A 21,340-nucleotide genomic window follows, 5' to 3' on the forward strand; every position below is an offset into this window, starting at 1 on the left:
GTGAATCAATGTTAAGGTAATTTTTAGGGGGGATGAAAAATCAGGACAGACTTCATTGATGTTATTCAGGCTACAGATATTGCATCACAATAGTGCTGTGGAAAGAAAGTAAAACTGAGCGGTCATGGACGAATGTCTTGGAAGATTCTGAGCCTCAATTTAAATGAAACTGAAAGGGGCAAATCATCAAAAAAAATACCAATCTTCAAAGTTGAGAAGTTGTTTTATTTGTTTTTTTGGCATTTCTGATAGCAAATGGTTGAAAACTTGAGAGACTGTAGTCCTCTGAAATCAGGGTTTAGAAAGTGAAAGAGAAATAGATAAAAACAATCAAGGTAGCAGGATTAGCTTTAACAGTACTGGTCAGCAAAAGGGTTGTTTCCCATGAAGCTTAAAAAATACGGGTATTTTACTTGTACTTAATCCCTTGCCAGGAAATCTCAGTCCAGTGGAGCATTGCCGGGAAGTCTTTTTAAGAACTCCACATACACTCGCATGGCAGTCCTTTTAGATCTAAGACCTGTGACCCCTTTTATTTACTTGTTTGTGTTCACTTATCAGCCACTAATCCCTTGAAATGTCCAAATCAGTCTATTTAGTTTTCTGATGAGCCCTGCCCTCCTCTTCTTGTTCGCTGTCAGAGCCCTGGACAGCAGCTGTGGTCACAGACAGTTCCTTTATTATAAAAAGGGGACGCTATCCATTTTCTTCTTCTTTTTATTTGTGTTTTTTTTTCTTTTTTTTTTTTTTGCCTAAGTATCGTGTGTGTAGTCTAGACGGTTGCTGTTTGGTTCATCTAATGCACCGTATTGTGCATTATATCTAATGCACGACTGTATAATGTATGACCATTATTTTTTCGATAAATTCATTAATGTCACGATGGGCAAACTGCAGTGACTGTGTAACTTTGGTTACAATTTTTTTTATTAAACTTCTCATCAGAAAATACGGCTAAGGTTACCAATCAGCTGTTCACAAACCCTTAGTAACTGCAGGCAGGTCTATAAATGGTCATTCATTTGTCTTCACTTGAACCAAAAACATGTGACTGATCTGAAAATGGACCAAGTAGACATCCATGGGAAAAACGCGTTATTACATTAAGCTTATGGGCCGTTTCAAATATCTTTGGAACCATAGTCTTGGATATGCGTGTCTATTTTTGAGTGAGAAACATTCTGTGATGATAATGATCACAATCTCATTTAAATAACTGCCGCATCAAATATTGGTCTACCATTGCAATGCTAAAATAAGAATGAATCAAGTGCTTTAATCAGTTTTATACAACATATGGAGAGCCCAGAAAAATTAAGAATTTCCTTCTGACCTGTTCCTACATTTCGGAAAGTTTTGCAATAATTCTATCACAGAGTTTTTAAATTAAAATGAACTGTGAAAGAAGCATTTTTTTAAATGTGAGGAATTTGATGAATATATGTATTTCATTCAATCCTGGTTTATCTCCCTCAGACAATCCCTGCACCAAGGAATCCCAATTTCAATTTCTGTCTTTTTGCTTGCCTTGTCGACTCTCCATCAGTCGGTCCACCTCTCATCTCAAAGAGGTTCCCAGGGCCAGACCCAGGGAGTCATAAAGGACTGGTTTGTGTTTGGTTAGTGGTGCAAAGCGCCATGCAAAAAGCCTAATTTTGAAGATCTGAGGGGATTAAACCAGGCAGGAGGCAGGAGAGAAGTAAGTGGGTGGGAGTCGTCTATGTGCGGGTAGGCTGGGGTCTCAGACTTCATTTAAAAGCAGGCATATGACTTCAATTAAGATCCTCCACCTTTTCCCTCCTCCTTCCTCTCATCAACTGAGCCTCTCATCAGACCCTTCACCTTCTCGGACTATGTTGTGGTTGTGGTACAAAGTATTGTCCCACATGGATTCTTATGTGAATATATGAAATGACAAAAATGAATTAAAAAAAAAAGTGCTCTTTCAGTCTTGCATTTCTATCCTTCAGGCCTTTGTCACTTGTTTTTCTGTCTTTGGTTACACCATCATTAATAACACATTTGCACATGGTCACTCCCCACTTGGTTGCCACTGTGAAAAAGGGGCTCTGGTGTCAGATAGAAGTTAGAATTTATGAACACATAATATTTGTTCTAATAACCAGACTTTTTCTTTTTATGTGTCTTACTTTGACCCAACTGCCATTGTTTCTCCCTCTGAGGCAGAAGGAACAGAATCAAATCTGAGAGAGAATTAAATAGTAGTCAATGCTGGCTCAAGGGAGAGATATTTAGAAATATTGTTGATCACACAGATGGCCCTTGGCTGCAATCGTGTTGTGTTGAGCTTATGTTTGACATTCATTGAGGACGCCACTATTTCCAGACTTTCTTTGCACTATATTTGGGAAAAAATGTTACACCCAGGGATTTAAAAAAAGAGTTATATCTAAACCTATACATGATCCAGACATGAAAAGCCTGGATAAATCATTTTAATGAGGCAGTTTGGTTGTAGGCTCATTTTACTAATAAAAACATACTGAATCACCATACCTGTCAAGAAAGTTACAAACACTCAGAGATTCTGAACTTTACCAACCTAGCATTTTTAGAACGCAAGTGCCAGATATGCTGGCTTATAAATCTGCTTTGCAACACAAGAGAGAGAGAACGACAAAGAAAAGGGGGAAGATGAAAGTTTTAGCATTCAGCTCCTCTTGAAGCAGAAGTAGTAATGTCAGGAGTGTCAAGGTGAAAACTACAGCAGTTGTGCTGAGAGCAAGGAGAGACCTAAAATCCACAGGGTTATACTTACGCCCTCTCATGTCAAGGCTAATTTTTTTGTCACTGAAGCATGATGGTTTAGCAGGAGCCATTTTCAGTTATATTTTAATACATTGAACTCACAAGTGCTGAAGTCACAAAGCATGTACTTTTGGGACAGTGCAAATGTGATTATGGTATATAATTGGGAGCTTTTTAACAAATTGACAGAATTCTTTGGGTATACCAGTATTTTGAGCTTCAACCTTGAGCCCACGTCCACCCAATAATCACTTGCAAAGTTTTACATTCTTCTCAGAAACTAGCCTCCTGTGAGATTTAAGAATGAGATAATATTTTTAGAAGAAGAAATGCCTTTCTGTCGCAGACAGTTATACATAGAGCAGATCAGTGAAATTTGACCACTACATTTAACCCGTCCTTGATGAATCATGAGCAGAAGGCAGATAAGGTACAGTACCAGGGATCAGTTAGGGATTCAGTGTTTTGCTCAACAACACTTCGACAGGCTAGGAGGAGCCAGGAATCAGACCAGGAATGTCAGTTCCAAGGACGACCACTCTAACCCTCTGCGCCACCCCCTCTATTATCAGACAGGTGATATTGTTACACCATTTGTTTTGGGCAAAGCACTCCTTACAAACATTGACATATCTCAGCATTCTTGAGTAAAGGATGTCCCTGTCAATCACTCTGACCTACATACAAAGACGGAGAAAAATACTCGATAATTCCCCTCATATTAAAGTTGTCTGATTTTAACTCAAGTGTTCTGAGAGTTAGCTTGAAACAACAGATCTTGAAATTTGAGGTTGTGACCTCCAAAATATGAGCAGCCTATCCCAGAGTCCCTGCTCAAAACTACACACACTGGTTGATCCGTATCTAAAAACTATCTCTTCTGATAGTTCTGATAGTTCTGGGAAACTAAAAATCCCAGTTTTAGTATATAAATTGATTGTATTTTTAATAATTTTGGTGATTTTTTTTGGGTGTCAATTTTCTTGTCTATTTTATGATTATTGCAACTCCTTGTCAGTTTTATTTTACTTTTTTTTATTTCAAAGTATTTCCAGATGAAACTAGATGGCGATTTGAATTTTGTTTTGATAGGAAGATTATGAAAGCACTCTAATATCATTTTTGGGAACAAAAAAAATGCATATTTGCACCCAAAAAACAAAATTTCACTCTTTTATCTTAAACATATATATTAAATAAAAATATTTATATTATCAATAAATGAGCTTTGTTTGAGACCTTCAAATTTGATTTGATTGAATAATCTCCCAACCTCCTATTTGTATCCCATGACCTCACAGGTTGTGTGGGGGGAGGTTGACAAAAAAAAAAGAGTTCACTGTCGGAGGTGTGGTTAGCTTTAAAAATCTCTACAGCTGTTATTAAAGATCCTGGTTATGCAAGGGGTCATTTTGGTTCTTTTACCAGTCCTTTCAACAGCAAAGCATACGATGCATGAAATCAATATTCTTGGATGTCTCGAACAGATGACTGAAAAGGCTTTATTCAAAAATTCAAAGCAGCATGAAACTAAGGTCAGAATCCACACAGCTCTAGGGTAGAACTGGTTTAAAATTGAAAACAAATGTCTTGTTTGTGACATTTGCCCCAGTATAAGCAATAGTAGTGTAGTAGTTTGTTTTTCACATTTACAACATTCCCATCAGAGATACATATATAGAGCCATTTATGTGTGCACATCTGTATCTTTCACATACTGCCTTTTACTGGCCATTGCACGAGCATGTGCTTATTTTACACTTATGTTACTATGGTGTTACTGATACTTCTGTCGTACTGTCTGGCATTCACTGCAGGCATTAATAAAATAATTTAATTGTACAGGGACTCACGTTTCCTTACTGTGCATATGGCAATAACGCTTTGAATTCTTGAACTGAATGCATACACATATATGAATTGCAATCTATGTTACTATCTGATCACAATAATACAGAATTCTGTTATTGTAATCTGCAGGTGCTTATCTTGCTTAAACTTCAGAAAGAATAAATTGGCTCTCAGTAAGACTAAAAGGCAAATGTAACCATTTAAGGAATTACTTGATCAAAGCTAGAAATAAAAGATTGTAAAACCCTTTTGACTTTGAAGAGCTCACCAGAAATGGGACCGGCATAAGAATTTACACTTGTGCTGCACTTTTAAGTGATCAGTTGTGTGATACTGATGATATAAGCTTCCTTTTTTCAACCTCAGCTTGCATTCCTCTGTTTGTTGGCAAACCAGGGTATAGGCAAAGAAGAGTTGTAAAAGCATTACCAATGTGGTATTCCATCTGTTCAGGAATTCCAAGACCCTGTAATTTTGATCAAATTCCATTATTCCTCGTAAAGTGGTACAATAACTTTACATTTCAAAGTCCTGAAACAGAACAGACACACCATCTGTGCAAATGAGGTTGAAGAAAATATGGTTTGGCTTGTGGCAAGAACAACAGTTTATTCCTCTGGGGAACCCAGGGAGAGCTGGCTGTTTTTGACATCCAGCCCAAACAGGGCTTGGCTCCGAGGCCGAAGCCGAATCCAGCTCTGACATCCCTGCCTCCCTCTCTGAACCATGAATTTGTGTCTGCTAACATTGTTTTTTCTTTTTTTGGATGGTTTCTGGACTCTCCAATATTATGGTTCAATGTTTTGAATAATAAATATAGAGGTTTTAATTTCACATAAAGTAGTCAATCGGGAATTAAAGAAGAGTAGCAATGTCTTTCAGATTAATTCCCAGTTCAATATGTGAGCTTGTCAGAGACTTGAAAAGAGCCTATTTCAGAAGACCTGTGTGGGTTCTGCATGTGTGTGGTCCCACCAAGGACTGAGGACAGGATGACATCCAGCAGACCCTTGAAATGACAGGGGTCCTCTATGGAGGGACTGTGAACCACAACCTCCTGTGGCTTTGGCACTTAAAAACAAGCAAAAACACACATACACACACACCCAGGTTCCCCCCATCTCAGCGCTTTTAGGTCACAACAGTCTTTTTTGTATCTGCTTTCTCATCCTCCTGCATTGCTGTACTTGTAAACACGTTTCGTAGTCCCGTCTTCAGTGTTTATAGTCCATGGAGACCTGTTAAACCATACATAAAGACTCGCTATCTCTAAAACTCAAATACTAAATCATAATCATAGGCGGAGCCATGATCTCGAGCTGTGTAATAAAAGTTTATCTGTAAAGTTCAGCCTCTGAGACGGACGAGCCAGGCAGTAATGTGCTTTATCAGTGGTATGCTGATAGCTGTGTGTAAACACTGCAGGGTTTGATGATGTCACTGTCGACTTTGTGCAAATGCATGAAAAGGGTGTTGACCCCAGGAAAAAAAAAAAAGAAAGAAACTTTCTGGGTACACCCTGTAGGTATCAGTGCATCTGCCCCGCATTAGTCCAGTAAATGTTTCCAAAGACCCAGCAGAACATCAGGGATTCAAGAACTTGTGAGAGAATATTCATTTAAATCATGGGTTATAAAACCTGTCCAGTACATTGAGGCAGCAGGAGAATTTACATATGTTAGCAATAAACCTCCTTAATAAGCCTTAAGATTAAAGAAAGAGAGAGAAGAAAAAGGATTAAAATACTACAGGGTGTCAAACCTCAAGGCTGCAAAAGTTCGTGAAGGATGAAGAAAATTTTTGCATCTGAAGGATTGTGGTTTCTCCGTGGGTACAACCAGTGTTGTTTACTCATTCGTTTTATGTTTTCCTTTCATTTCTTGAGCCAAAACAATTTTGCATCCTGTTAGCATCTCTTGCCCCCAAGGTGATGTGTCTTGGTGCTTCTTGTTGTTTCAGGGTTTTCATCCTATCACCAGTGGATTTGGGGGTTACACCCGCAAACCCTCTTACACCTCCGAACCCCAGTCTCCACTTGCTCCCCAGCCAACTCAGCAGACCAATGGACACTCCAAACCAAATAGCCCCAGCTATGGATACGGGAATGGAACTCCTCACTACAACAGTCCGGCAGGACTATACACTCACAATGGCAGTAACGGAGAGCCATCCCTGTCAAGCAAAATGGGAGGCCTTAGTCTCAGTGCCACACACAGGTCAGGATGATAATGTGTTTTTACAGGAGAACGAACCATTGTTTTAAATGTGTCTCATAATCAATGTTTCCTTTCACTTTTTACATTTTGATGCCAAAATTTTGTTACGATACCATTCAAAAATTAGAAAACACAACAAAAACAAAAGAAAATGAAACAAAACAAAAGAAAATAAAACAGTGTGCCTGTTCTAATGAAACTGATGATCAGCTTTCAAAAAATCATGAAAAAAAGGAAATGTGAAATTCCTGCTTAATTATTCTATATAGAATATATATAGCTTCTATATAGACTGTGTCAAAAAAAATGTATCTATGTGTATATATATATATGTGTGTGTATATATATATATATATATATATATATACACATATACACACACACACGTATATATGTAGTATATATGTATACACACAAGTGTATGTGTGTATAATTCATTTTTATTTATTACACCAAAGAGGAATGTGTGCAGGCCCCTGTGAAGACACTCCCTCTTACCAGACTCTCGAGCAAAAAGAGACTTCTTTTATGTCTTCTACCTGGACAAATGGCTGAGTAGACTGGGAAAGCCATTTGTTGTTTTGCATCCCCTCAAGTGGGTCATAAACGTCTGTGTTATGTCTGCTGAGTGCTCCCTTGGACTGCCCAGCTAATTCCAATTCCTTCGTGAAAATGCACAGAAAAAAAAAGACCCCAGCAGTGTTAAGAAAAGTCCCATCACTATGTGAAGATATATTTCCAAAAAAGTGAGTCAAGCTCTGAGCGCATAAACCAGCAGTCCTCGTAACACAGCACTAAAAACTCAAGTCTTAGATTTTTCCTGATTTGCTCTTTAATTCTTAAGTGAACTAGCAAGCATACTCTTTTATCTTTATACTATTTCTTATACGTGGTATTTCTTTGAATGGGTCAAATGTAGTTAATTCACTGATAAAGCTGCTTAGAGGATTTACACTGTTTTTTTTCAAAACTCATTCTAGTCATAAATTACATTTGCATATTTAAGAGGTCTTGTTTTGCTGTATAGTGAAGTAAAATAAAGTGTTCAGAGGTTTGTCAAGGGGACACCCACTGTTTTAGATTTTTATAAACACTTGCTGTACTTTGTTTGACAATGCTTTGTTTGGGCAAAACTTTTGGGAGAAGGTGGTATTCGTCTCCATGACTTTTATTTGCTTTCAATGCATTTTCAATAAGTTTGCCTTGATCTGACTGTAATTTCAGAGGTAGGAGGGACTTTACCTGTAAATTAAACATGCTAAAAAGGAAAGTTAAATGGGTTACACTACTTCATTTGTGTTTTGATCCTATCTGACACCAACTGAAGTGCTTTTAATGTCATGGGAATAAAAAAGCAATCCTTGCAAATCATCTTTCTTCAAGTCAGAGCCTTAAATCGTAGTCAAGTGAATGACTGATTTCTCAAAGAAATCACATTCTCGTTCACCACCTTGTAACTAGTCATCAATACTTGAAATGCATTGTTAAAAAGATATTGTTTACCTCCTTTGTGTATTTTCAGCCTGGAGTCTCCAATCAGCTCTCCTGTTAGTCGTAATGGTGTTGATACTCAGTCTGATGTCTACAAGATGCTGCAGGACTGCGAAGAGCCCATCACCCAACCCAAACAGTCGGGGTCCTTCAAATACCTGCAAGGAATCCTGGAGGCTGAGGATGGAGGTAAGCATTACTTAATCTATTCACCCTATTTATTCATTATCTATATCACTGATCCTGAACCCAAGGTTACAGGGATGCTGGAGTCTCTGCCAGCTGTCCTTGGGCAAGAGGAAGGGTACACCCTGGCCACATGTAGAGACGATAAAACATTCACTCTCAATCACAAATCTGGACATTTTTGGGGTCTCCAATTAACCTGCCTGTCGTAGAATTGCCAAAAAAATGGAGAGCCATGAGGAAACTCGTGTCTAAAATGTCTCTCTTAATCCATGAACCGTGATCCATCAATTTTACCAAGTGTGATTTATACCTAAATCTGATAAGGGGAAGGCAATAGCAGTCATTCTAAAAAATATATTTTCATAGTGTAGTCGGTTACATCATCTTGTGACTAGACTGCTTGTGAGTTAAAGCATGGGGCTTTGATACTGAATGTCAAAGGCTTTTTAACCTTAAAACTCAATGTGTTAGAGTAACATGACTCTAGGTCATGTTATGAGTAAATTATATTAACAGTTTGTAAGGAGTGACATAGCACCTTCAGTAAGGGATGTAGACCCTTACTATATCTATAAACTTGACATTCATCCCCTCTCACCTCATAAGCCTCTGGTAATTGTGAAGGAGGGGTTTGGCTTTTCTTTGGGCCTAAAATGAGGTACATATCAGCTCAGCAAATATGCAACTTCAACAGAAAAAGCTTTCAAATCTTTAAAAACATGTGGCCAAACTACTATGTTTGATTAACGCTGTAGAAAGAAAATGAATTATTATTAAATTAGCCATTATCATTCAATAACTTATTTACAATAACAAGGGATTTAAGGCTTGCATCATAATCAGATTTTAAGCCATGAATGTATTACATTGGCAACACTCTTCATTTTTAATATAAAAATACCTTTTTTACAATATTTTCAGTACTAATGGTTTTCCTTGCTCTATCTTAGTATAACGTCTAGATCAATGCTTCTTTTGTTTTAGGCCTTCGCCTAACATTTCATAACAGACCTAGTGTTGAGCGACAATAGATAATCTATTAACATAAAAACAACATCCCTCAGCCTGTCAGTGGTACATGTCAGCGAGGCGCTTTAACAAAAAAAATGTTTGGCAGCCCCAGATTCTTCTGTCTTATCCAGTTTCTGTCAGGGGGTTTGTTTTCCCAGTTAGGAATCAGAACAAGAGGGATGAATTATTGGTGAATTATAAATCAGAAACTGAGTGTATGAGATGAAATAAGGTGGATTACATCAATATAGGCAGAATGAATATTGTAAGTCCCTGGTCTTCTTTCTGTTGTTCTCCAACAGTACCATTTAACTTTTGTTTTCCTGGCCTGTTTAGATTTTCACATATAACAATGATGAGGAGGGAGCATTGTATAGGTGTGTATATGACAGACCAGTGCAACCCCCAAAACTGTCTTTGAAATTCCTGTCATTTATATTTGTAGTTCCAGAGCCATGCGGTTTAAATGTCCGGGTGAATATTTCTCCAGGTACAAATAAAGCTCAGGATTATTGCCAGAGGAACATCTTGTTTTCTTCGGCTAGCTCGCCTCCCCGTCTCATTTGAGCTTGTCTGTCTGACTGGCATAGTTTTCCTTTTATAGAAAGATGAAGCCAGTGATGCTAGAGGATGGAAAGGGAAAAGGGGAAAGAGTGAGAGAGAGAGAGCAAAATAGAGTGTTAGAGGGTGGGAGCAGGAGAAAGATGAAATGCTTTAAATAGCTCACGTAGTGATGAACAGACAAGGGAAGTTTTGTAAGGCTTTTTACTGCAAAAAAAAAACTGCACAAAAAGGACATATAGTGGGAAGTATGGTTTTCCTGTTTGCCTCTTGACCGTTCAACATTCCAGGTTTTGAGGAGGACTCATGATGCTGACAGCAGCAGAATAGCGGCTAATGCTCTTGAATAAAGCCTGTCTCTTCAGATTCTTTGCTTAAAGAAGTGGCTAAGGTTAACACCAAGATGTGTTGGCATGTCGACCTAGGGAAAGTATCTGTTTTTAAGCAACGACAAGAGTTGAAACCATGGGAATAGCATAAAAAGAGATTGCACTTACCATTTTAAATGATTACATGCAAAGAAAGTAAGTAAATCTTATGGTTCTTCCTCATCATAATCTCCCCTTCTACCAAACTAGTAGGCCTATTACCCCAGAATCGAAGTAACGTTTTAGTAAAGTTTATTTTTTACGGTCCAAGTCAGCTGCTACTGTAGCGAAACTTGAAGCAGCGGCAAACTTATCCCATCACTGATTCAGCACATGCTTAGCAAAAGACAGGCAAGTGAGGCACAAAGATGGATTGTAATGACGGATATAAGTGGTTACACACTGCAAAACTGTCTTTCACTGCTGTCAGTGGTATTTAAGCTTGACCTCAGGTTTATTTTAAAAGGTACTTGTCTCTTTGTTACTGTCCAGGCTGGTACTTAATCTATGTCGGAGTATGAAACACTTTCCTTTTTATTGGTTTCAAATTGTCAAAAGGGGGAATAATGTCAAATGCACAAGCAATCCACCCTTTTGAATTATAGGTCATAGTAAAATGGCCATACCTTGTTTTCATGCTTTGACAGCAGAGTTGGTTTCCTTTTGAAGACTAAAGCATCTGTCGAAGAAAAAAAAAACTCATTGTCAAGGGTTTTAAGAGTGATACCCAAGAAGAGTGCCAGATTTCCACTGCCCTTGGCTTGACTGGAGGGCAATATGATGGTTATTAAATAGCAATGTTACATGCAGAAACAATTGTAACACTCCAACATCCTTTTTAGGTTGATACTCTCTTGGCTTTATGTCCAATACTGGGTTGTAAAATCAATATGATTTTATTTCAAACTGAAATGAATCTGCAGTCCAATTTCTGTCTAATATTAAAGCTGTCTGGCAAGGCTTGTTGTTAAAGACGACTTCCCTTTGAAAATGTTCAGTTTCTGCTCCAGCATCAACTGATTTATGATACCATATTTTTTTTTCACCCACAGATATTAGCTCCAGAAATCAAGTAATAATAGTGTTCTATTGTGCAACCCGTTTTAATTAACTTTAATTAAAACGGGTTGCACAATAGAACATAATGTATTAATTTACTTTTTCAGCCTCATTGCTGATTCAGATTTCACATTTTATCCTATTTTGTCGTATTTCATTATTTACATTAAATATTTCCTCACAAATGATGTTGATTAGTAAAATAAGAAATAATTACTGTCATAGTGAACCATTTAGGTTAGGTTAGGTTTTTTTTTTTTTTAAATCTGAGTTATAATAAATCCAATGAAGTTGTGCAGGAAGAAGGCTTCCCTTTTCTTTCACATTAATTTTAATTATATTTTCATCTGAATATATATACATATATGTGTATATATATGTTAGTTTTATATATATATATATATATGCATATATGTGTGTGTGTATAGTTATATAGATATATATTACACTAATTATGTTTAATAGATTACATTGTTTTGGCTTCAAGGGTGCTTCCATAATTGAAAGCAAAAGGTTTCAAGAGGAAGGGAAATAAATATGTTTTTTCCCGTTTTACTGTGCATATGGTGGGTAATTGTTACAGTTAAGGGGACACATGGTGGTACTAATGCTGTTTGGGGTGAAATGTTTGTAGCAGTGTCAATTCGAATAAAATATGGACAGTGTCGATATTTGGCAACGCAATATACACAGTGTGGTTTTTAAAAACCTCTAGTTAAGACTAAAAAAAGCACTCATTCACTGTTTTCCTTCTCTACTCCAAAATGTGTTCTTAAGGTATTTATTGGTCAGCCGTCCCTCCTGAGAAAGTCACCAGCCTGCTGCATGTAACAAAAATGTTCCATTAGTAGGGGTCATTCGGTTATACAGACATTGAACCCATAAATTATCAGCCAAATGTTGGCTCTTAAAACCAACCCACAGGAATTAGATGCTGTGATAGGTGGGTTGTTGGCTTTAAAAGCATCTGCTGGCATTTCATTAGTACCAACACTCAGAGCCCTCCAAAAGTTAAGTATGGTGTCTTACAAACAGTTTGCAGAACTGTTACATCATGTGCAAGAAATGGCTTTCAGTGTTCTCTGATGCACAGTACAATGTTTGTAACAATCGGATTACAAACATTCATCATCAATTGGTATCTTACTAGCATGCTATTGTAGCATTTGCCGATAGCCTTCCAGTTATTTCCTACAAGATAATAAGGAAGTCATGTCAGTCAATTTGAAAATGCTTTGCTTACTTTGGTCCTCATGAAGTGTAGTAAGGTCACACTCTAACTACAACAAACATGTACAACTGCTGACTGACATCACCTAACATACATTAGGAAGCTGTTGAAGAAAAATATCATACCATATTGGTAGGGGAATAAGGCATTAATAAAAAGCTAATTAGAAAGTAATATACATGATATGTCAGACAACTTGACTAAAATGTCTCCAGTGGTACTAAAGGCTTTATTTTCTACTATTTCATATATTTTGTGATGGAATATAATCTTTTACTAGATATCTGAATTCAATTTGAAAATAAAAAAATTGTACAGTTTCACAATTTGGAAATACAATTTGGAAGATGTGGTTCTTTGTCTTTTCTATTTTTCGCTAGTGAGATTAATGTATTGTCATTACTCTTCCTGTGTCAGTGGCAGATGTCATGTGTCCTAACGGAATGGTGTGATGTTCAAAGTTTGAAATTTGGACATTTTCCCGGCTTGGTGTCTTGGCAGGCTGACTTAGGAATTCATTCAAGCAAAAATGTAACCATTAAGACTTATGACCTATTTTGCTTTTTTTTTTTTCCCCACTGAAAATACATTTCTTGCCAAAATGCTGCATTTCCTGACACCTGACATTATAAATCTCTTCAGCGTCAGTACCAAGAGAGAAATATAAGGGAGAAGCTTATTAGTGGACAAGAGTAGACATCCTGTTAGTAAATGCATGCTGCAAGGTCATTGAAAACATAAACTTTGTAGAAACATGCAGAAGCAGAGTGTCTCATGATGGAAGACTCAGTTGAATTACTGGAGTTGTGATTACATCTTTGATTTTTGCTTTTTGGGAATTTGAACACATCTGTTATCAGGAATAACATGCTCACATTTTTGCGGATGTATGATTGTCATTTTGTCAAAACAAAAGAGTCACTGATATTACATAGCAAATGTGCTATTACCATTACATTCACTGTTAACAACACATTCTTTTCCTCCGTAAAAAGTGATTGCACTGTCAGCGCACTTGTTCTGTACATAGGAAATGATAGTATACGGCATGCCATGGCAGTGGGGACTTAATAAGAAAAGTCGCACAACAAAATAGAAAGAGAATGACCCTCCAAAGCAGGTTTTGACAATGTGTATTTGTGCGATACCTCCAGGTAGCTCTACTGTGTCTTCTCCTTCTAAAGGCCATTAGACAGCAGAGGATAATATTCGCCACAATGTTCAAAGGCCTCCCCTCTGGAGTTAATAATCCCTCATGCGCTGGATCATATGGCCTCGGGTAGAGGTGAATGCTCTCTCATCAGTCTTCCTTAAAAGCAGTTCTTTCTGCTTCCATTTTGACATTGTCCTGGCAATTCTTTAGTGAAATAAGATAATCCTGTATTAGTTCCAAAATGGGGGAGAGTGGGTGCAGGAAGTATCAGATCACCGACATTTATACACATGACTCGATTTCTTTATTTCTGTAAAGTTCCATTGTTCCCAGATTTCAGTTCATTTATAAACTAAAAAAAATGAAACAGTGGAAGTTATAGGGGCTCAAAGTTTTATTAAGTATGATGCAGCTTTCATCACACAATCCCAGTGAGATGAGTAGTCTTTCTACTGACAGGGAAAAACTTGGAAATCATAAATAAGCTCTACCTTTCATAAAATGCAAGCCTGTCAGTTATTTTTTGTGTATATTTAAGTGTTGCTGTAGAAATTTGTTGTGAATTTTAATTCCATGCTCAGATGTCCCTCAGTGATACTTGTTTCTAGAAAGAAAAAAAAAAAAACATGAATACAAGTCTTTCTCTTCATAACCAACCATAGCTGAAATAAGCACAATGCTGCCTTTTACCCAGATAACTGATAGTCATCCAAATTACAAAATGCTGACATGTCCTGGCTTAAATCATTATAATCACATGAACACCTGGATGGTTCTTTTGAACTGAATTTTCATGAGTTTCATGAAGATCAGAACAGTTTTACGCTGCTGTCTCAAGGTTTCTTACAAGGGCAATGTAAGGACGGGGCTCGGGCCTTACGACCAAAAGTAGTAACACAGATGTGCATAATGAGCTATAGATGATTGTGTCAATTTGTACCTTTGCCAATATTTGGAAAAGTAATCATGTAAAAAGGGGCGGTGTGGCGCAGGAGGTAGAGCAATTGTTTTTGGAATCGAACATTTCTCGTTCGATTCCCGGCTCCTCCTTGCGTGTCGAAGTGTTCTTGAGCAAGACACTGAACCCTTAAACCGCTCCGCTGGTGGATTGCAGCCCACTGCTCATGGTTCATGGGTTAATTGCAGAGAACAAATTTCCCCACGAGGAATTAATAAAGGACAAATCATTATTAAAAGTAAAGACCAAGATATATATTTAGCTTGCCTTGGTGCCTTACCTTCACCATGACTTCTTTCCAGCAGTGTAACACATGCCTGTGAGGAGGGCTGGAGATTGAGAAATGAGTCAGTGGAGAACAGAATCTGACACTGATACCTCCTTGAAAGGTTTAATTCAGGGTAGCCATTCTATAATACACCTCTGAATCAGAGAGTTCTCAAACTTTGCAGTGGAACGTTGTATCAATCCCACTCAGTGCCAACACACTCATACAAATGCACACTCCTCTGTGAGCCAGAGCAGCTTTTCCAAGACCTGGAATTTTGAGGCCCTCTGAACACATGGAAACAGAGGCCCACAGAGGTTGGCAATTTATAGTTTATATATGCTGCCCCAGTTTCTGGGTGGTTTATGGTTTACTTTCCAAAGTTCTAATGTTTATTCTGTGGTTATTTTGTTATTTTAGGTGTGTCCCCAACGGAAAGAATGAGAAACCTGAAGTCACCAATCCGATCTCCGATCCCGAAGCTCGGAGGTCCAATCCCTAGCCCAATGTCCTGTCTCCAAAAGCTGCCCCAGTGCACGCGCTGCTGTAATGGTATTGTGTGAGTATTGTGCACATCTGCTTTGGGTGCATCTAATTTATTCTTAATTTTGGGATCGTTTGAGGGGGGTTAGATGATTGCCAAGAAAATTCATTCCAATGTCAGTTTTCCCTCAGAAAATCCCATACATGCTGAAAAGGAAATTTCATTTGCTTATTTGTAGTGTAATGTATGTGCAATTCATCCATCCATCCATCATCTGCTGCTTATCCTGCACTCAGGGTTGTGGGAGTATGTATAATTATCAGTGTCAAAAAATACAATATTATTATGAAAAGGGGCTGATTTGCTAAATTAATGAATATCTTCAAATTATAAATGTCCCATTTCTTTTTATCCTGAGGTTTGCAACAGTGTAAGCTGTTTAAGTTTCGGTTATCAGTCAAATCAATTGAGAGAAAAAGAGAGAAAAGAGAAAAAAAAAACACATTTTCTTTGTTGTTGTGGACTTAAATCAAATTGCATGTTAAATCTTATTTTAAATAGAAGTTGAGGAGGAAAAGAGATTTTTGCACACTGACAAAGCTCATAACAAACAATCATAAGCAGTGTTTATAGTTTCTAAGCCAAACCATTTTATTACACTGTTTTTCTCATGAACTATGTGAGGTGAGTTAAGGTCTTTCTCTTACTTCAATACAAATAGGTCAACTCCCTTAGACTTGCAAGCACTAACAAGCCCTTTTATAAATACTCATGGGAACTGTCTTTCATTTATGCAGAAACATTAGAACCACACCTTCAACACGTCTCCACACATATACATTGGCTAATATAATACAAGCATTTAGAACTTATCCAGACTCACACTTCTATGACAAAAAAGGTCACATGCACAGGTAATTCCCCATCAGCAAAAATGATCTGATGATGTCATTGCTTGCATCACATGTTAACAAGTGAGCTTTGTAGACCCTTGCAGGGCACAATCGCCCTATTGTGTCTTGGGAGCATTTTACAGCTTTTAAACAAGTAAAGACCACTATGTCTGGGGTTTATATTACAGTTACCAAGTTTAAAGGCTAGTTAACCTGGACAAAAATAGAACAGCCCTTAAACTGAATGTTGTAGATCTCTGTTCTAGAGAGCAGGCCTTTTTTCAGAGAATGACATGTCTGTGTGTGACTGATTCAAGCAAAGAAACCTGGATTGCAAAGTGGCAAGCTATCAGAAAAAAATATTTCCATTTCAGCCCCTAGGTGTGAGTTCATCACCTTTCCTCAACGTATATATGCTCTCAGGGCCTGTTCTTTGAAAATGTTCTGTTCAAATATAACATGAAAATGCATTTTCTTACATGTAAAGATAAGGGTATGTTTATTAGAGGTATTCGGCAAGTCAAGAAACAGGTCACATTTCCTCACTTTCTAACTCTTCTGTTTGATTTTCCTGTTCACCGCGATGAAAGAAATCCTAAAAACCTACTTGAATGTATTCATTTTAACAGTCAAGTTTAATACCTGGTGTTGAAGACCCAAACCATGGCATTCTAATCAAGTGAAAAATTCATATTGGCCAGAATTTGGGTTCACAAACCCTGAAATATGTAATCGCTGACAAACACCATGAACGAATGAGAGCGTTTTCTTGTGGGGAAATTAAATCATTAACCCAGAATACAGTTGAAGCATAGGAAAAGTTTTCTAATCTAATGTAGTCGGTGTCCCCAGAGATCATGAAAAAAAGCGCGGAGTCTGGTGGCCATGGTTACAGAATGAATCACAAACAGCTACTTGTCTGGTGTAGGTGGGATTTAAGCAATGATAATAAGCTGTCAATGCAGTGAAGGTGCCTGAGTGTCCTCCTGTAACAAATTCTCAGCAACATTAGTGTTCAGAATGGGAGGAAGGACTGAGGAACTATTCCGAGTTAAGTCTCAAGAGGAATCATCCTGTCTTTGTTTTCATCACGGAAGAGCAATTTATTGTAGGCGCCAGATGTCCTCTGCTGCCTCTCCATTATTTCCAGATTTGTTGAATAAACGCCTTGGGAGTCTAACCAGTCTCTTCATGTCTTCACCCAGTGGAACCATTGTGAAAGCCAGGGACAAACTCTACCACCCCGAGTGCTTCAAGTGTGACGACTGCGGCACCAATCTCAAGCAAAAAGGCTATTTTTTCATCGAGGAAAATCTATATTGTGAGATCCACGCCATGGCACGCGTCCAGCCCCCCGAGGGCTATGACGTTGTCGCCGTTTACCCCAACTCCAAGGTGGAGCTTGTGTGAGAAGGAGCTGGCTGCATTGTAAAATACTGGGAAACCAAAATATGCGAGATTGGATCTGAGTATCCTAAGGTAGATTTATCAGGCTCTGTCAAGCAGGAATGCTTATCTTCGATAAAGGATGGTTCAGAGTCTCAGATCAGTATTTCTACACTGACAAGCATGGTTGTAGTGTATAGTGAGCATATTGAAATAAGTTGACAGAAGAAGTGTTGGATCTTGTGAGAAGCCCAATACTCCTATCATAGAAACACTGACTAAACACCACCATTGTGTACTGTGTTCTGCCTTGAAAGTTTCCATCTCTCAAAGAATCATGTTTATTTTAAATACAACCAGGTTATTCAACTAGTTTAATATAAGCAACATTGACAAATTAAAGGAAAAATGTCATTGTACCATTGAACAGTCTGTTTTGGAAGGATGAGGCCTTTCAAAAGAACCGTGCTTTCTAGACGTTCAGGAGTTAGAACAACTTTTAAACTCCACAATATAAACATAATCTGCCATCTTAATTCCAGATACAATCTTTTTTTAATGATATATGATGCTGCCATCACAACCTAGAAATGAGAACATGAATAAAAGTGCTCATGTTGCTGCCTGCTTGGAACGTAGATCTAAAAAAAGTCAGATCACATATTTTGTATGTATCTTTCAAGTTCTCCTCTCAGACAAAAGATATGCCATCAGGGACATAACAAAGAAAGACCAATACTAGTGGAGCTCTCTCAGGGAGTTTAAACTCACACTCCATGCCATAAAATCCCATATGTGGAAGTATCTTCATATTTCATTAAAGTCGATCTCAAAATAAATGAAAAGGGGATGCGTTGCGGAAAGCCGCAGATTGCAATTGATGTTCCAAACTCAAATGTGCCACAATTCGTCTCCAATTTTTTAATCGGAGTTGCACAAATCTATCTTTAGTTCACACCGCAATTTACTGACCAATTGACTGATTGGATTTCTTCGTGATTTCATTAAGCCCTCTAACAAACCCTGCACCAAATATTTGCAATGACCTAATTTTTGATGTTCAGATAGAAACTGATGTTATCAACATTGATATCACATTGCTGTCATGTAGCCTCATAGCATAATCCTTTGATTTGCCACTAATCTGCACATCTGCAACATCATAACACAGCTATAGCATATTACAAGAGTATTCAGTGTGCATGTATTAACAGTAACATTTTTCATCATATTTAGTGGTTAAATTTATGCAGTGTGAAATAACTCTCATTCTAGCCTTAAGGGAACTAGAGACTGTGTGTGTATGTGTGTATGCATAGGTTCAAGGATGTGATATTGTGATGCGCCTCATCAAAAGTGTTAGGCGACTGGTGGTTTTTGGAGTTGAACAACATAGAGGAATCATCTCCAAATCATTAAAGTTGTAATTGTGCTCAGCGCAGCAAGATTGTTAAGGTTTAGTTTCGTACTTTTCAGGTCATGGTTAAGGGATTTAAAGGATTCAGTCTCTTTTATCATGCTACAATTTCCTATTATATTCCTTTTGCTAAGCAGTTTTCAGTTTTTTTTACATCTGAAATGTTGAAAATGTGGGGAATATCTTAATTTGATGGTCACATGACATTTTCTTCTTATTCTAAAGAGTTGTAAAAAAAAAGTTTAGCAGTACTCCATTACACAGATCTCTAATGGTAAGTGCCTGGAATGCCAGACAGGTAGTGAGTCTCTATAGCCTCTCCTAAATCTAATCCATATGCCAGTATGCAAGCTGAACCTCGGATACATAAACAAAACCCCTTTAGGAGAAATCCCAAACATTCTGTTTGAAACTCAAGATCTTCTCAATGTCATGACAGCAAACTCTTCTAATAAATACATCAATTATAAAGCAATCTGTTAAAATGAGAGCAAATGAAGATGATCAAAACTAATGATATACAGTCACATACTGAAGTTCTTCTTGAGCACCTGACTGAGAGAGGAATTTCTGCTCCCACTAATGTTCGCACTGAAAAATTCCTCTTCATTAAGTCAACAGCACAAAGTTCACCGGGTCTCCTAAGTAAAAACACCCCAAGATGACACCAATATGCTCTCTCCCAAGACCTTTACTTCAGAGAAATACTCTTGGTAATGTCACAGGGAAAATGGACAGAACTGGTGGAACCTGTAAACAGGGTTTTCTACAACTGTTCAACATATGGGACTAATATTCACATTGTTTGGTGTTTGGACCCATTACTTAGATACACTGCAGTGTATGCAGTAGATTTTGAAGACAGAAGGAGATGAGATTGTATTCCCTTCCAATCATTAATTCAGACTTCTTGTCACAGCCAAGCACATGAAGTATACCACCACATCAGCAGAGAAGACAAATACATTCACTTGTTGAAAAAAATCTATTGCCAGAAGAAAGGATTTTGTCATTATGACTTAAACGCATGGCCATCTGTTTTGGATTTTTTTGGTGTGTGAATAATGCTGTTTTGAGTTTGATAGAAAGAGTGATTCTAATCTTAATCTCAATTTATTTTCTCATTAAACTACTTTTCTACATTGAAATGAGAACGAGAAACGGGCTTTTGCTTATCAGCCTTTCTTAGATATGGGATGTTGTGTAGTTAGCTGTTAATAGGTCCTCAATACTTTTTTAATGTAAATTATGTGAAGATTTATATAGCTTTTTCATTGTTTCTGTGTATTGTACATAGCTGTTGCTGTAACATATAGAACATGTAACTCACGTGCCTTTCATTACCCTGTTTTTAAATGATTTCCAAAACAAATCATCCTCTTGTGCGTAACTTATTGCTTTGCTTGAACTTGTCTTTGTCCTGGATATTCTTATTTTCTATTTTTTCATGGTTTAAATAAAAGGGGAATTGCATTAAAACAAACAAAGTTTTTTCAGTGGTGTTATGTTGCATGATTTCCATCAAAAGAAAAGTTCCAAAAATGCATGCTAAGTAAAATAAAGAAATTAAATCTCTCTTCCCAAAAGATAGACTTTTGTGGGCTACCGAGGGCCAAGAATATAAAGTCCAGGGTGTGAGGAAATCGTTGCTAAGTTATCAATTTCATTCATGGACACCTAATACATCTCATAAATTTTAGGTATATCTATAATTCCTAATATATCTCGTATTAGTCCTAGATGTATATTTTAATCAGCTACTTTGTTGACCCTGTTTCTTCATATATTTTGATAGTGGGTCTTTTTCAGTCTATCTAAATTATTAGCGGGACTTGATTATTTACAAAATGTATATTCCAACTCTCACCATTCCCAAAGATACTTGTTTTTCTCAGTGCGTATATGTTTCTTTTAAACTGTATATATACTCTCGCACAGCTTGTGTTTTATCGATAAATTAACTTTGTCTTTTTCATAACGAATTTTCCTCGTTTTTAGATGTTCTGCTATAGAGAGCTGTTACACCATGACTAAT

The 21,340-nt window shown here is 37.4% G+C and overlaps 1 protein-coding gene across 1 annotated transcript in view; it reads left to right on the forward strand.

Annotated features, from left to right (window-relative positions):
* Nucleotides 1-20,792, forward strand: part of pdlim4 (PDZ and LIM domain 4) — a 44,563-nt gene extending 23,771 nt beyond the window's left edge. Inside the window, exons 4-7 of the mRNA XM_086176643.1 lie at nucleotides 6,580-6,836; nucleotides 8,359-8,516; nucleotides 15,546-15,684; nucleotides 17,708-20,792. Of these exons, the coding sequence (XP_086032769.1) occupies nucleotides 6,580-6,836; nucleotides 8,359-8,516; nucleotides 15,546-15,684; nucleotides 17,708-17,912 (759 nt within the window). The 3' untranslated portion in view covers nucleotides 17,913-20,792. The remainder of the gene's footprint in view (nucleotides 1-6,579; nucleotides 6,837-8,358; nucleotides 8,517-15,545; nucleotides 15,685-17,707) is intronic.
* The last annotated feature ends 548 nt before the right edge of the window (nucleotides 20,793-21,340 follow it).

The sequence above is a fragment of the Fistularia commersonii genome, chromosome 29 (assembly GCF_037954325.1).
Source record: "Fistularia commersonii isolate RoL2024-O1a breed Wild chromosome 29, RoL_Fcom_v1.0, whole genome shotgun sequence".
Taxonomy (NCBI): domain Eukaryota; kingdom Metazoa; phylum Chordata; class Actinopteri; order Syngnathiformes; family Fistulariidae; genus Fistularia; species Fistularia commersonii.